The 18,171-nt window shown below is 43.7% G+C and overlaps 1 protein-coding gene across 1 annotated transcript in view; it reads right to left on the reverse strand.

Annotated features, from left to right (window-relative positions):
• The window catches only part of LOC311149744 (brefeldin A-inhibited guanine nucleotide-exchange protein 2-like), a 39,420-nt gene extending 30,467 nt beyond the window's left edge, over window positions 1-8,953 (reverse strand). The window contains exons 1-4 of the mRNA XM_084186956.1: window positions 8,700-8,953; window positions 5,664-5,694; window positions 5,237-5,360; window positions 1,514-1,660 (exon numbers count right to left, since the gene is read on the reverse strand). Coding sequence (XP_084043082.1) covers window positions 1,514-1,660; window positions 5,237-5,360; window positions 5,664-5,694; window positions 8,700-8,859 — 462 coding nt within the window. The 5' untranslated portion in view covers window positions 8,860-8,953. The remainder of the gene's footprint in view (window positions 1-1,513; window positions 1,661-5,236; window positions 5,361-5,663; window positions 5,695-8,699) is intronic.
• Between the last annotated feature and the right edge of the window lie 9,218 nt (window positions 8,954-18,171).

Below are 18,171 nucleotides of genomic sequence, written 5' to 3' on the forward strand. Positions count from 1 at the left end.
ATAGTCTTGAAGGAGTTCCCACATATGCTGAGCACTTGTTGGCTGCTTTTCCTTCACTCTGCGGTCCGACTCATCCCAAACCATCTCAATTGGGTTGAGGTCAGGGGATTGTGGAGGCCAGGTCATCATGTTGCAGCACTCCATCTCTCTCCTTCTTGGTAAAATAGCCCTTACACAGCCTGGAGGTGTGTTGGGTCATTGTCCTGTTGAAAAACAAATGATAGTCCCACTAAGCCCAAACCAGATGGGATGGTGTATCGCTGCAGAATGCTGTGGTAGCCGTGCTGGTTAAGTGTGCCTTGAATTCTAAATAAATCACAGAGTCTCACCAGCAAAGCACCCCCACACCATCACACCTCCTCCTCCATGCTTCACGGTGGGAACTACACATGCAGAGATCATCCGTTCACCCACACCGCGTCTCACAAAGACACGGCGGTTGGAACCAAAAATCTCAAATTTGGACTCATCAGACCAAAAGGACAGATTTCCAACGTTCTAATGTCCATTTCTCGTGTTTCTTGGCCCAAGCAGGTCTCTTCTTCTTATTGGTGTCCTTTAGTTGTGGTTTCTTTGCAGCAATTTGACCATGAAGGCCTGATTCACACAGTCCCCTCTGAACAGTTGATGTTGAGATGTGTCTGTGACTTGAACTCTGTGAAGCATTTATTTGGGCTGCAATTTCTGAGGCTGGTAACTCTAATGAACGTATCCTCTGCAGCAGAGGTAACTCTGGGTCTTCCATTCCTGTGGCGGTCCTCATGAGAGACAGTTTCATCATAGCTCTTGATGGTTCTTGCGACTGCACTTGAAGAAACTTTCAAAGTTCTTAACATTTTCCGTATTGACTGACCTTCATGTCTTAAAAGAAATGATGGACTGTCATTTCTCTTTGCTTATTTGAGCTGTTCTTGCCATAATATGGACTTGGTCTTTTACCAAATAGGGATATCTTCTGTATACCTCCAACTGATTGCCTCGAACGCATTAAGAAGGAAAGAAATTCCACAAATTAACAAGGCACACTTGTTAATTGAAATGCATTCCAGGTGACTACCTCATGAAGCTGGTTGAGAGAATGCCAACAGTGTACAAAGCTGTCACCAAGGCAAATGGTGGCTAATTTGGAAAATCTGAAATATAAAATATATTTTGATTTAACACTTTTTTGGTTACTTCCATGTGTTATTTCATAGTGTTGATGTCCTCACTGTTATTCTACAATGTGGTCCTCTGTAGCTCAGCTGGTAGAGCACGGCGCTTATAACGCCAAGGTAGTGGGTTCGATCCCCGGGACCACCCATACACAAAAATTTATGCACGCATGACTGTAAGTCGCTTTGGATAAAAGCGTCTGCTAAATGGCATATTATTATTATTAGAAAATAGTGAAAATAAAGAAAAAACCTTGAATGAGTAGGTGTGTCCAAACTTTTGACTGGTACTATATCTATATAAATATGTAGCTATACATAAAAGGAGATGTTTAAGATGGATGGGATCCCTGCCAGACCTTGATGATCTGCAGCTGCACCCCCTCGTCTGTCTGTGGGCCCTGGAAGCAGTTACAAATGGTCTCCACCAGCCGGTCGATGAGCCTCTTCCCTGGAGCACTACTGTCAGGGGCGTTCCCTGTGATGTGGCCATACGCAATGAGCTTCTGCCAAGGGGGAGAGGAGATGTTGTGGAGAGAGTATGCATCTGTGGCATTTAGGAGCACATTTCTGAGGCACACAACAAGTGTAGTAACATTTTAAGTCCTCCAACATGTGGCATTTACAAGTAAATATCGAATCAAATGTTAGACACGTACACAGTTCACAGCATGTATAAAAGGTGAAGTGAAATGCTTGTGTGCTAGCTCCCTCAACATTGCAGTACAATAATCGACATCTATAATAAATCAAGAAGTCACATAAAAATATGACCAATATGTACACAATAGGATATACAGTATAGAACTAAACTCAGCAAAAAAAAAGAAACGTCCTTTTTCAGGAACCTGTCTTTCAAATATAATTAGTAGAAATCCAAATAACTTCACAGATCTTCATTGTAAAGGGTTTAAACACTGTTTCCCATCCTTGTAAGATAGAAGGACAGTAAGATAGTAGGATAGTAAGACAGTCGGACAGAGACAGTTGGACAGTACAAGAGACAGTAGGACAGAGAAAGTAGGACAGAGACAGTAGGACAGCACGATAGAGAAAGTTGGACAGAGACAGTAGGACAGAGACAGTAGGACAGTACGACAGAGACAGTTGGACAGAGACGGTAGGACAGTAGGACAGAGACGGTAGGACAGTACAACAGAGACAGTGGGACAGAACGACAGAGACAGTCGGACAGAGACAGTAGGACAGTACGACAGAGACAGTAGGACAGTATGACAGAGACAGTAGGACAGAGACAGTAGGACAGTACGACAGAGACAGTACGACAGTACGACAGAGACAGTGGGACAGAACGACAGAGACAGTCGGACAGAGACAGTAGGACAGTACGACAGAGACAGTAGGACAGCACGATAGAGAAAGTTGGACAGAGACAGTAGGACAGAGACAGTAGGACAGTACGACAGAGACAGTTGGACAGAGACGGTAGGACAGTAGGACAGAGACGGTAGGACAGTACAACAGAGACAGTGGGACAGAACGACAGAGACAGTCGGACAGAGACAGTAGGACAGTACGACAGAGACAGTAGGACAGTATGACAGAGACAGTAGGACAGAGACAGTAGGACAGTACGACAGAGACAGTACGACAGTACGACAGAGACAGTGGGACAGAACGACAGAGACAGTCGGACAGAGACAGTAGGACAGTACGACAGAGACAGTAGGACAGTATGACAGAGACAGTAGGACAGTACGACAGAGACAGTGGGACAGTATGACAGAGACAGTAGGACAGTACAACAGAGACAGTAGGACAGAGGCAGTTGGACAGTACGACAGAGACAGTAAGACAGTACAACAGAGACAGTAGAACAGAGACAGTAGGACAGTACGACAGAGACAGTAGGACAGAGACAGTCAGAAAATATGACAGCGACAGTAGGACAGAGACAGCAGTTCAGTAGGGTAGAGACAGTAGGACAGAGACAGTAGGACAGTAGGAAAGTACGACAGAGACAGTAGGACAGTACGACAGAGACAGTAGGACAGTACAACAGAGACAGTAGGACAGTACGACAGAGACAGTACGACAGACAGTAGTTCAGTAGGACAGAGACAGTACGACAGAGACAGTACGACAGAGACAGTACGACAGAGACAGTAGGACAGTACGACAGTAGGACAGTACAACAGTAGGACAGTACGACAGAGACAGTAGGACAGTACGACAGAGACAGTAGGACAGTACGACAGAGACAGTAGGACAGTACAACAGAGACAGTACGACAGACAGTAGTTCAGTAGGACAGAGACAGTACGACAGAGACAGTACGACAGAGACAGTACGACAGAGACAGTAGGACAGAGACAGTAGGACAGTAGGACAGTACAACAGAGACAGTAGGACAGAGACTAGGACAGTACAACAGAGACAGTAGGACAGAGACTAGGACAGTAGGACAGAGACAGTAGGACAGAGACAGTCAGAAAATACGACAGCAGGTCAGAGACAGTAGGACAGAGACTAGGACAGTACAACAGAGACAGTAGGACAGAGACAGTAGGACAGAGACTAGGACAGTACGACAGAGACATTACGACAGAGACAGTAGGACAGAGATAGTACGACAGAGACATTACGACAGAGACAGTAGGACAGAGACAGTACGACAGAGACATTACGACAGAGACATTACGACAGAGACATTACGACAGAGACATTACGACAGAGACAGTAGGACAGAGATAGTAGGACAGAGACAGAGACAGTAGGACAGAGACAGTACGACAGAGATAGTAGGACAAAGACAGTAGGACAGAGACAGTAGGACAGTACGACAGAGACAGTAGGACAGAGACAGTAGTTCAGTAGGACAGAGACTGTACGACAGAGACAGTAGGACAGAGACAGTAGTTCAGTAGGACAGAGACAGTACGACAGAGACCGTAGGACAGAGACAGAGACAGTAGGACAGAGACATTACGACAGAGACAGTAGTTCAGTACGACAGAGACAGTACGACAGAGACCGTAGGACAGAGACAGAGACAGTAGGACAGAGACAGTACGACAGAGACAGTAGGACAGAGACATTACGACAGAGACAGTAGTTCAGTAGGACAGAGACAGAGACCGTAGGACAGAGACAGTACGACAGAGACAGAGACAGTAGGACAGAGACAGTAGGACAGAGACATTACGACAGAGACAGTAGGACAGAGACAGTAGGACAGAGACAGTAGGACAGAGACAGTAGGACAGAGACAGTAGGACAGAGACAGTACGACAGAGACCGTAGGACAGAGACAGTAGGACAGAGACAGTGAGACAGAGACCGTAGGACAGAGACAGTACGACAGAGACAGTCGGACAGAGACAGTAGGACAGAGACAGTACGACAGTACGACAGAGACAGTACGACGGAGACAGTACGACGGAGACAGTACGACAGTACGACAGAGACAGTACGACGGAGACAGTACGACGGAGACAGTACGACAGTACGACAGAGACAGTACGACAGAGACAGAGACAGTAGGACAGAGACAGAGACAGTAGGACAGTAGGACAGAGACAGTAGGACAGTAGGACAGAGACAGTAGGACAGAGACAGTAGGACAGTACGACAGAGACAGTAGGACAGAGACAGTAGGACAGTACGACAGAGACAGTAGGACAGAGACAGTAGGACAGAGACAGTAGGACAGTACGACAGAGACAGTACGACGGAGACAGTACGACGGAGACAGTACGACAGTACGACAGAGACAGTACGACAGAGACAGTACGACAGAGACAGTACGACAGAGACAGTAGGACAGAGACAGTAGGACAGTACGACAGAGACAGTACGACAGAGACAGTACGACAGAGACAGTGTCTTGTATATAATAGAATAGTGTGGTTGATTGAGTAGGGCCAATTACCTCCATCCCATAAATCAAATCAAATTGTATTTGTCACATTCGCCAAATACAACAGGTGTAGACCTTACAGTGAAATGCTTCCTTACGGTCTACAGCTGTTGTATTCGGCGCATGTGACACATAACATTTGATTTGTAATACATATGGGTGTTGGTGTGTTTAAAGTCCTTTGATGTGTAAACTTGCGTACCTGTAGGCAGTCCAACGATGTGCTGACAATGCGTGGGGACTTTGATTGACAGGCGAGCTCAAAAGGTAGCACATATTTGTCAGCTTCAATGTAGTTTGCTCGGGGCAGGACCACTGTGCCATCTCTGTATAAAGGAGCCACAGGACAAGGTCTTGATGACATGCAGGCCTCAGAACAACAAGCTTAATAACCACTAATAACAGCGGTGACTGCTTAAAAGGGATAGAGCGCGATAGTTGTTCCCGTAGCCTTCTGGTCGTTGCGCTAACGCTAGATAGCAATGGTTCCAGAAACTATCTTCAACTTCCTGCAAACTAAACGCAGACACATATTGCTAAAATGTCGCAGTATCCCTTTGATAGGTGCATCACCAATCACCTGTCCATGAGTTGCAAATACTTTCGGAGAGAAAGGGGTTTGAACTTACTTTTGCTTCTCAAGCTCGATTTTGATTTCATCTGTGAAAACAAAGGGAACAAGATAAATGACGTCTGAACTTTTAGACCTTTAGACCTGATGAGTGTTTCTTCTGTTTTGTAGGCATAACTCATAATTCATTTCACCAACATAAAAATACCAGTATCAACATACCATTAATACAGTTAGCATTAGCAAAAACAAATAAAAAATGGACTGCAGTCATCAAACAATTGATATTATGGTGTTTGGCTAATTTAAAATCACACTACCGCAAAACCCATAAACCTCTTGCTAATGACCAGAGACAATCTTAAATCGCCTTAACATTGCTCTGTCCAAAGCTGTGACCAAAGGTCCTGCGTTCAAAGCAGCTCTTTCGGAACAGGCCCAAATGCACCACTCACTGGAAGTCACAATTTTCCTTATCTAGCCTAGTAGGTCTAAGCATTAGCAATGGTGCATACATACAAGGCCAGACGTGATGTGACCAAGTTGGCCTGTTGCATCCCAGAACTTCACATGCTGAGATGCTTGGCAACTGCTGACACACAAGACCCAAAGTTGTTCTCAAGGCAGGCACGAGGTAGAACAGGGAGCATAGCGTACACTCTCTGAGGATATAGCTTACAGCAGTTGTAGTCTCTCAACTGCAGCTTGGCCTTGTGCTCCTCTCAACTGTGTGTCTGATTGACGTGTGCTATCTGGGCGGGGGGGGGGGGGGGGGGTTGAGAAATGAAGAGCGCAGAAGACAGAATTCCCATTGTTCGCTGCAACGATGGACATTAAAGTGGTGTTGTATAAAGTTGTATTGTAAATATGAAAACTGCCGACTCAGAAAAGGAAGAGAAAGAATCTCCCAAGGCTCATCTGGGATCCATAAACAAACCATTAGCTGTGGAAGCAGCATTATGGCACCACTGGACATCTCTAGTTGCTCATCATATCTCCCCTTAACAATATAACAGCAAATACAACTTGTGCAATAGTCTACATTTCATAATCTAGGTCAGGGGTTCCCAAACTTTTTCCACTTGGGGGCCCCCCTTTCAGCAATTCTACACATTTTGTCATGGGGTGCAAAGAAAATATTGCAGTTTGTTTTAAAGCTATTTTTCTTGCAATTCTATCCATTTGCCATGTCTAATGTGTATTCGTGTCATATTTGAGTGACACAAAAATCCAACAATATCTATTGGCTAAAAAAACATTAGCTGACATAGGCTAGTTGATCTGGACATTTCTGACAAGTTGTAAAGCTCTCTAAGGTATGCAATGACTAACATGACAAGAGGAACTGATGACGCACTACCCAATTTCTAAATTGCACCTTGTGCATTCTACTATTACAACTTTCAAGAGAATGTTTAAAGCAGGACTGAGTTCCGTTTTTTTTTTGGGGGGGGGGGGGACCCCCGCCGACCCACAGTTTGGGAACCACCGATCTAGGATACATCACAGTGCAGTAAACAGCAAATAAACTAACTATGGTGCCAGTGTCTAGGTCATTTCATTTCTCAATGGCATATGTGTGCATATACTCAAACTAGGGGGAACCACAGTCCATTGGCCACTCACAGTTTGTGAAAAAGGGTGGCTAATATTAGTCAGAGGATGAGGATCCATTGAGGCATGCTCATGGAGTGATTCCATATGAAACCAAGACAAAAAAATACCATGATTTGGGGGATTTTGTCCGGGTTTTGTACGGAATCACTCCATTATAACATGTTATCTGATTATGATAATGACTGGGCTTCGTTAAAGAATTTGGGCTATAGCCAGGCAGGGAGGTTCTCCCCCCACCATCTGTGCCAATGAGAAAAGTATGCAATGAATAGAGCCTAAGTAAACGGTTTAGTGTACAGTGTGCTGAATATGAGAGTCTATGAGTGGGCTGGGCAATGTCAATATGGAGAGATTAATTTATTTGAAAGGAGCAAGGCCAACATTTACCCACCAGATGAATATGGTACTACTTCAGTACAGGGTTACCTGGCTGTGACAATGACTTGACTGGAATCTATCATTACTTGACATTATCCATTCTGACCTTTACCACATAGGACATGTGTGTGTCTATACCTTCTCAAATAGTAATTGATTGCCCCTGATCGAGCTAGAAGTCCCCGCCATGGTATTTCTCTAAGATACTCTTTAAAGAGGTAGAGTTTCAGACATTTTCGTAAGATGGGCAGGGACTACGCTGTATGCCATACTAAACTAGCAGTAATAATGACCATTCATTTACACTAACATTTCACTTACACATTATCCTTAATTTACAGTAAAATGTATACAGCTGGAATGTCTCCTATTCAGATTATCAAAGACAAGGTTACAGGATTTCTCTCTCAACAAACACAAGAATGCGTGGTGTGTAAAACTATCCCTCCACTGCTCAATGGAAAAGAACGGACGTCAAGAGTACCCTGAGTTAATGCCGCGTTCACGTGCTAGTCGGAACTAGGAAAATGACATTTCCGACTTGCTAACTGGTTGTACTTAGCTACACGTGCCGCGTTCAACGAATCCACAAATCGAGCATTTCCGAGTTTCCTAGGCCGAACAGTATCTGAACGCGGCATAAGTTCCCAGTTCAATAAACAGGTGCCGCTCCGGTTAGGTGACAATGCTACGTACTGTACAATGACTGGTCCAATGGGAAGGTATCACGTTAACTAGTTAGCCAGCCAGCTGTTAAAGTTGACAGTGATGATTTTGCAATCTTAAGAGATAGGACTCAGATCCAAGCGTTCCCATGCAGTCAGACCTATGCCAAGACCCCACTATAATCAGCCAGCGTTCAAAGTCTGAAGCGTTGAACATTACCTGCGTTGTGTTGTTAGCGTGCAAGCTATCTAACGTTATACCAAACTGGCTAGCAAGCTAGAGTAGCTAGCTTGACAGTCAGGAGGCCACTACGAAATGAGATAACCCAGTACTGTGTTAGTTAGCACGCAAAGGGTTACCTAAAACATTACATTGAAGAAACAAAACATGCCTATGTGTGCACTGTCCAAGAATAAAAATAAAACTCACGTACCAAGTGCCACTTGACAAGCTTTACGCAGCTGGCTGTGCTGGATCCGCTTCACCTCCTTATCGGAGAGGATTTTTTCCAGCGCCCTAGACAGAAACATGCTCTTGGTTTTTGCGCTTTCTGCCTGCTTCTGTTGTTGTTGAGCAAGACGTTGCTGTTGCATCTCTTGATATAACTTCTGCTCTCTCAGGCCGTCATCTTCGGCCGGGCACTGCGTAGATGCAGGCGAGAGAAAGGCTATCGGTGTCTGTCTAGTCACCGAGTTCGTTGAGGATGCTACCTCAGCACAGTCGCCATGTTGGTTCCACGTCACGTGATTTTCAGCTGCTTTTATTTGGATGCTTTGTCCCCCTCCACTGGATTTAATGACGCCTTGGTTTTCCCACTAAAACCTTTACACATGCTGATAATCAAAATTTCATCATACACACTTCTTACAGACAGTATTTACCCTACGTAACTCAATTAAATGTTTTTGATTGATTTGGATTCTTCCGAAGGCAGCAGATGGCTAAGATATATCAAAATCAAATCAAATGGTCACATACAGTCGTGGTCAAAAGTTGAGAATGACACAAGTATTGGTCTTCACAAAGTTTGCTGCTTCAGTGTTTTTAGATATTGTCAGATGTTACTATGGTTTACTGAAGTATAATTACAAACATTCCATAAGTGTCAAAGGCTTTTGACAATTACATTAAAGTTTATGCAAAGAGTCAATATTTACAGTGTTGACCCTTCTTTTTCAAGACCTCTGCAATCCGCCCTGGCATGCTGTCAATTAACTTCTGGGCCATATCCTGACTGATGGCAGCCCATTCTTGCATAATCAATGCTTGGAGTTTGTCAGAATTTGTGGGGTTTTGTTAGTCCACCCACCTCTTGAGGATTGACCACAAGTTCTCAATGGGATTAAGGTCTGGGGAGTTTCCTGGCCATGGACCCAAAATGTCGATTTTTTGTTCCCAGAGCCACTTAGTTATCACTTTTGCCTTATGACAAGGTGCTCCATCATGCTGGTAAGGGCATTGTTCGTCGCCAAACTGTTCTTGGATAGTTGGGAGAAGTTGCTCTCGGAGGATGTGTTGGTACCATTCTTTATTCATGGCTGTGTTCTTAGGCAAAATTGTGAGTGAGCCCACTCCCTTGGCTGAGAAGCAACCCCACACATGAATGGTCTCAGGATGCTTTACTGTTGGCATGACACAGGACTGATGGTAGCGCTCACCTTGTCTTCTCCGGACAAGCTTTTTTCCGGATGCCCCAAACAATCGGAAAGGGGATTCATCAGAGAAAATGACTTTACCCCAGTCCTCAGCAGTCCAATCCCTGTACCTTTTGCAGAATATCAGTCTGTCCCTGATGTTTTTCCTGGAGAGAAGTGGTTCCTCGCTGCCCTTCTTGACACCAGGCCATCCTCCAAAAATATTCGCCTCACTGTGCGTGCAGATGCATTCACACCTGCCTGCTGCCATTACTGAGCAAGCTCTGCACTGGTGGTGCCCCGATCCCGCAGCTGAATCAACTTTAGGAGATGGTCCTGGCGCTTGCTGGACTTTGTTGGGCGCCCTGAAGCCTTCTTCACAACAATTGAACCTCTCTCCTTGAAATTCTTGATGATCCGATAAATTGTTGATTTAGGTGCAATCTTACTAGCAGCAATATCCTTGCCTGTGAAGCCCTTTTTGTGCAAAGCAATGATGACGGCACATGTTTCCTTGCAGGTAACCATGGTTAACAGAGAAAGAACAATGATTTCAAGCACCACCCTCCTTTTAAAGCTTCCAGTCTGTTATTCTAACTCAATCAGCATGACAGAGTGATCTCCAGCCTTGTCCTCGTCAACACTCTCACCTGTGTTAACGAGAGAATCACTGACATGATGTCAGCTGGTCCTTTTGTGGCAGGGCTGAAATGCAGTGGAAATGTTTTTTTGGTATTAAGTTCATTTTCATGGCAAAGAGGGATTTTGCAATTAATTGCAATTCATCTGATCACTCTTCATAACATTCTGGAGTATATGAAAATTGCCATCATAAAAACTGAGGCAGCAGACTTTGTGAAAATTTATATTTGTGTCATTCTCAAAACTTTTGACCACGACTGTACACATGGTTAGCAGATATTATTGCGAGATGCTTGTGCTTCTAGTTCCGACAGTGCAGCAATATCTAGCAAGTAATATCTAACAGTTCTACAACAAAAACCTAATACACATATCTCAGGTTATCTAGCTAGTTTTTAGATTTTTGGTGGGTTTAAAGAAACATCATCATGAATACCATTTTAAAATTGCATGAAAATTCAAATTTTGAAGTTGCATATGATGGCCGAAGTTTGCTCATCAAGCCCGGAGCTGAATGATGAACTCCGGTCCAAGGTGTTGGACAAATCGAATGCTCGCACTGAAATAAAAACACAATTTATCCACCAGGTGGTGATATTGGACACAACCAGCCACATCCTGGCTATTATGTTCCGACGCCTGTCTAGTGTATTCTCTAACACATGCAGGTCCCTCCCATCCTGTTTAGTGTATTCCCTAACACATGCAGGTCTCTCCCAGGAACAGAGGAATTCACAGTATGGAAAGAAACAGTATGTCATGGTGAGTCACAATCTACACCCCTAGAAGCTGCTTGTACAGAAAAAAGCAATTTAATCAAATCACCTTTAAAGGGCAAGAATATCTACCTACCAGGAATAGATGAGATAATGAACTTCAACCATTAATCAACACAGTGCATCAGTTCCAAAAAAATAAATAATGTGTACTTACTTAGCAATGAAAAGTAATATCCATTCAAAATGTCACTCATCATGCCTTGAATGTTCCATAACTGTTTGGAATGAGAGGGAGAGAGAGAAAGCCATCCCATCTCTTCCGCATCCTGTACCACAACAGAGAATAGAGTAGTACTGTACCTCACAGTGTCAAAAGGAGGGTGAGTTGAGTTCACATGATACCCTGCTCTGGGTAGATGGCCTGTCTGACTATGGTGATCCAGTGTTTATGATTCTCATCAGGTATTTCTGCAGGTAAGACCCATTGCAGTCAGACTGAGGAGAGGGTGTTGGTGAGTAAGGCAACTGTTCCCAGTACATGTTGCTTCCCCATCAGAGAGCATTGTAAAAAGCCAAATTCAATAGGAGAAATTATGGACATCAATGCACCATCTGCTCTCAGTGGAGTCTGTTAGCTTCTATTAATGTTTACATGTTGAGTACAGCCTTAGTGTAAATTCCCATTATACTTCATAACAGCTCACTGGCAACTAAACACACAGAATAAAACTACAATCTATTGGAATGACGATGTTCTGCAGTGCAGTACTATCCTGTCTAGTGTTTTGGGGAAGTCTGTTGCCTCTACACTACCGACATTCTAATCACCTTGCTGGTGTTGACCTTCCTGAACTACCACAGTTGTACAGTCATCAGGGGACAGTACATGTGGTCCTTTGTAGCTCAGTTGGTAGAGCATGGTGCTTGTAACACCAGAGTAGTGGGTTCGTTTCCCGGGATCGCTTTGAATAAAAGCATCTGCTAAATGGCTTATATTGTGATGATATATTCTGTGACCAGGAACAAGTGGGAATATACCTGTATTCACCTGATCCAAGTCATAATGCATAGCGCTAGACAAACTCCACCTTACTCAAACACAGAGACTGTGTCGGTATGCGTGAGAGCGTGTGCAAGACAAAAGACCACTCAATTACGGTTGGACCGCTCCAAGACCTCTCCATCATGGTTGACAACTCCACAGTGTCCCCCTCCCAGAGTGCAAAGAACCTTGGCGTGACCCTGGACGACACCCTATAGTTCTCTGCAAACATCAAAGCAGTGACTCGCTCCTGCAGGTTCATGCTCTACAACATCCGTAGAGTACGACCCTACCTAACACAGGAAGAGGCGCAGGTCCTATTCCAGGCACTTGTCATCTCCCATCTGGATTACTGCAACTCACTGTTGGCTGGGCTCCCTGCTCCCCCCAACCGAGTACTCTGTTCTGCCACCACTGGTCTCTTGGACCTCCGACCCCTACGGGAGGGCAGCACCCGCTCAGCTCAGCCCAGTCAAAGGCATGGCAATGGTGGAACCAGCTTCCCCCTAAAGCTAGGACACAGAGTCCCTGCCCATTTTCCCAAAAACATCTGAAACCCTACCTCTTCAAAGAGTATCTTAAATAATCCCACAGCACCCCTCCACCCCCACCGCAAAAAAAAAAAGCCTTTTGTGAACTAAACACTCGCACTTCACTTTTCCACCTACTAGCACTGACATTGCTGATAGCTACTTATTGAGCAACAATGTACTTACTATGACTGTGAGATGTGTTTGTCCCACCTAGCTATTTTAACATGAATGCACTAACTGTAAGTCGCTCTGGATAAGAGGGTCTGCTAAATTACTAAAATGTAAATGCAAAAGAGTAACTTCTTCCCGCAGACTGGGTTCTATAACATTAGTCCCATCCATCCTCTCTGACTGGGTTCTATAACAATAGTCCCATCCCTCCTCTCTGACTGGGTTCTATAACTTTAGTCCCATCCATCCTCTCTGACTGGGTTCTATAACAATAGTCCCATCCATCCTCTCTGACTGGGTTCTATAACAATAGTCCCATCCATCCTCTCTGACTGGGTTCTATAACAATAGTCCCATCCATCCTCTCTGACTGGGTTCTATAACATTAGTCCCATCCCTCCTCTCTGACTGGGTTCTATAACAATAGTCCCATCCATCCTCTCTGACTGGGTTCTATAACATTAGTCCCATCCATCCTCTCTGACTGGGTTCTATAACAATAGTCCCATCCCTCCTCTCTGACTGGGTTCTATAACAATAGTCCCTTCCATCCTCTCTGACTGGGTTCTATAACATTAGTCCCTTCCATCCTCTCTGACTGGGTTCTATAACAATAGTCCCATCCCTCCTCTCTGACTGGGTTCTATAACAATAGTCCCATCCCTCCTCTCTGACTGGGTTCTATAACATTAGTCCCATCCATCCTCTCTGACTGGGTTCTATAACATTAGTCCCATCCCTCCTCTCTGACTGGGTTCTATAACAATAGTCCCATCCCTCCTCTCTGACTGGGTTCTATAACAATAGTCCCATCCCTCCTCTCTGACTGGGTTCTATAACAATAGTCCCATCCCTCCTCTCTGACTGGGTTCTATAACAATAGTCCCATCCATCCTCTCTGACTGGGTTCTATAACATTAGTCCCATCCCTCCTCTCTGACTGGGTTCTATAACAATAGTCCCATCCCTCCTCTCTGACTGGGTTCTATAACAATAGTCCCATCCCTCCTCTCTGACTGGGTTCTATAACAATAGTCCCATCCCTCCTCTCTGACTGGGTTCTATAACAATAGTCCCATCCATCCTCTCTGACTGGGTTCTATAACATTAGTCCCTCCCCTCCTCTCTGACTGGGTTCTATAACAATAGTCCCATCCATCCTCTCTGACTGGGTTCTATAACAATAGTCCCATCCCTCCTCTGACTGGGTTCTATAACATTAGTCCCTTCCATCCTCTCTGACTGGGTTCTATAACAATAGTCCCATCCCTCCTCTCTGACTGGGTTCTATAACATTAGTCCCATCCATCCTCTCTGACTGGGTTCTATAACAATAGTCCCATCCCTCCTCTGACTGGGTTCTATAACAATAGTCCCATCCATCCTCTCTGACTGGGTTCTATAACATTAGTCCCATCCCTCCTCTCTGACTGGGTTCTATAACAATAGTCCCATCCCTCCTCTCTGACTGGGTTCTATAACATTAGTCCCATCCCTCCTCTCTGACTGATATATGAACTTGCGCATTTTCTGTTAATTTTGATAGTAGAAAAATGTGTCAAGTTATTTAAATGCATGTTTTTGTAATGAAAAGAAAAGAAACATAAAACATATATTCAATGATTGCTACATATTTGTTTATATTTCCAGCTCATGGAATCAACAATTATACATGTGCATCTATATTCATACATTTCTTTATTACTTTAAAACATTTTCATTAAATGTGATAACAATGTACATCATACACTATCAATAAGAAAATACTGACAATTTTCAGTACAAATCTATACCTTGATTTATCTGACAAGCAAAAATCATTGCTCATTATCTTTTAAAAAAAAGAAGAAAAAAAAGGACCTGACATAAACCAAATTCCGAAGCCTGTTTAGTGTTCTCTGGTCTCTCCCAGGAATAAAGGAATTCACAGTATGGAAAAACCCAGTGTGTCATCATGGTGAGTCACAATCTACACCCCTAGAAGCTGCTTGTACAGAAACAAGCAATTCAACCAAATCACTTTAAAAAAAGGGACAGAATAGATTAGACAATGAAATTAAACCATTAACACAGTGGATCAGTTATATGTGTACTTAGCAATGAAAAGTAATATACCGAAACATGATTTGAAAATAAATAGTTGTTGTGGTTACGATCCCCATGTCCTGTGTAGTTAAAACAACAATAAATTAACAGATTTAAAAAATCTTTCCATTCAAAATGTCACTCATCATGCCTTGAATGTTCCAGAACTGTTTGGAATGAGAGGGAGAGAGAGAAAGCCATCCCATCTCTTCAGCATCCTGTACCACAACAGAGAATAGAGTAGTACTGTACCTCACAGTGTCAAAAGGAGGGTGAGTTGAGTTCACATGATACCCTGCTCTGGGTAGATGGCCTGTCTGACTATGGTGATCCAGTGTTTATGATTCTCATCAGGTATTTCTGCAGGTAAGACCCATTGCAGTCAGACTGAGGAGAGGGTGGTGGTGAGTAAGGCAACTGTTCCCAGTACATGTTGCTTCCCCATCAGAGAGCATTGTAAAAAGCCAAAATCAATAGGAGAAATTATGGACATCAATGCACCATCTGCTCTCAGTGGATTCTGTTAGCTTCTATTCATGTTTACATGTTGAGTACAGCCTTAGTGTAAATTCCCATTATACTTCATAACAGCTCACTGGCAACTAAACACACAGAATAAAACTACAATCTATTGGAATGACGATGTTCTGCAGTGCAGTACTATCCTGTCTAGTGTTTTGGGGAAGTCTGTTGCCTCTACACTACCGACATTCTAATCACCATGCTGGTGTTGACCTTCCTGAACAGGTAGGTACAGTCATCAGGTGATGTCATGTGACCAGGAACAAGTGGGAATACACCTGTACTCACCTGATCCAAGTCATAATGCATAGCGCTAGACAAACTCCACCTTACTCAAACACAGAGACAGTGTCGGTATGCGTGAGAGTGTGTGCAAGACAAAATAAATCTAACTTCTATCTGCAGAATAGGTTCTATAACTTTAGTCCCATCCATCCTCTCTGACTGGGTTCTATAACACTAGTCCCATCCATCCTCTCTGACTGGGTTCTATAACACTAGTCCCATCCATCCTCTCTGACTGGGTTCTATAACATTAGTCCCTTCCATCCTCTCTGACTGGGTTCTATAACATTAGTCCCATCCCTCCTCTCTGACTGGGTTCTATAACAATAGTCCCATCCATCCTCTCTGACTGGGTTCTATAACAATAGTCCCATCCATCCTCTCTGACTGGGTTCTATAACAATAGTCCCATCCATCCTCTCTGACTGGGTTCTATAACATTAGTCCCATCCATCCTCTCTGACTGGGTTCTATAACATTAGTCCCATCCCTCCTCTCTGACTGGGTTCTATAACATTAGTCCCATCCATCCTCTCTGACTGGGTTCTATAACAATAGTCCCATCCATCCTCTCTGACTGGGTTCTATAACAATAGTCCCATCCATCCTCTCTGACTGGGTTCTATAACAATAGTCCCATCCATCCTCTCTGACTGGGTTCTATAACATTAGTCCCATCCATCCTCTCTGACTGGGTTCTATAACATTAGTCCCATCCCTCCTCTCTGACTGGGTTCTATAACATTAGTCCCATCCATCCTCTCTGACTGGGTTCTATAACATTAGTCCCATCCCTCCTCTCTGACTGGGTTCTATAACAATAGTCCCTTCCATCCTCTCTGACTGGGTTCTATAACAATAGTCCCTTCCATCCTCTCTGACTGGGTTCTATAACAATAGTCCCTTCCATCCTCTCTGGGGTCCGTAGTGTCCTAGCTCTAAGTGATGTAACATCTGTGCAGTACTCTCTGTGTCACGGTCCAGCTATTCATCTATACCAGTATCACATTCCGTTGAAGATTGATTCAGGGGTACACCAAAATAAATACAATGAAATAGTGAATAAATACTGTACATGAAGTGAGGACACTCTTCAAAATGTGAATGATTCAGGTCACATTCAAGTGAACTCAGAGATGGAAAACAAAGAAAGACACCATCTGTTCTTACATATACGTCCTCTAAATACCAGACAGACAGACGAGAGAGAGAGAGAGAGAGAGAGGACATGCTGAGATGAGTGAAGCGTCATGGTCTGAGAAATCAGAGAATCACATTTACAGTCACATTCTGTCACACTTAGTACACGAAGTGGGGAAATAGCCCTTGTCATGAGGAAAGAGAAGTGGGGAAATAGCCCTTGTCATGAGGAAAGAGAAGTGGGGAAATAGCCCTTGTCATGAGGAAAGAGAAGTTCAACCAAAACAAGGAAGATGGATCTTCTTCACCCAGGCAATGACAGCACACCTGTCAGACGGGGTGTTGGTCCATTATGATGAATTGAGGTACTTATTTTCAACTAAATAAAAATCATACAGTAAATAATTTTAGATTGAAATAAAACAGGAGAGAAAAAAATAGCATTAACATTTTTAAAAGCGGCAATCTGCAGTTCAAACAACAAAGCTCACTTCCCCACCACTATTTTGGTAGAAGGCTGAAGGATGGGCTGGAGAAATGAAACCACTCTCAAACTCATGGACAGAGCTATGGATACAAGGACTGACCTTCCATGATATCAACATTATAGTTCTAACCATGTTTTGAGGCTATACAGTGTTTGTTTACATTTACCTAGTCTACAAGCAAAGGAGTAAAACAAGCTTATATTTGGGTTCTGATGGGGTACGACTGTGGAACTAAGCTCATGAGGCATCTATAAATTATATTACTCAAGAATCAGGAGTCACTCACCACCTTCCGGAGACATTTGAAACCCCACCTCTTTAAGGAATACCTGGGATAGGATAAAGTAATCCTTCTACCCCCCCCCCCCTTTACTCCAACCCCCCCCCCCCCCAAAATATATATAAATAAAACATTGTAAAGTGGTTATCCCACTGGCTATAAGGTGAATGCACCTATTTGTAAGTCGCTCTGGATAAGAGCGTCTGCTAAATGACGTAAATGTAAATGTAATGTAAATGAATCAATAGGTATATATATCACACATTTAAAAAAGTCTAAATTGGATGTAGCAACTGCAGATTGTCCCTTTAAGAGATGTTGTAAGTTCAGTTGCTTCGCATAATTGCTTCTAGTTTTTTTTCTT

Source organism: Coregonus lavaretus, assembly GCF_964263955.1.
Source record: "Coregonus lavaretus genome assembly, chromosome: 22".
NCBI lineage: Eukaryota > Metazoa > Chordata > Actinopteri > Salmoniformes > Salmonidae > Coregonus > Coregonus lavaretus.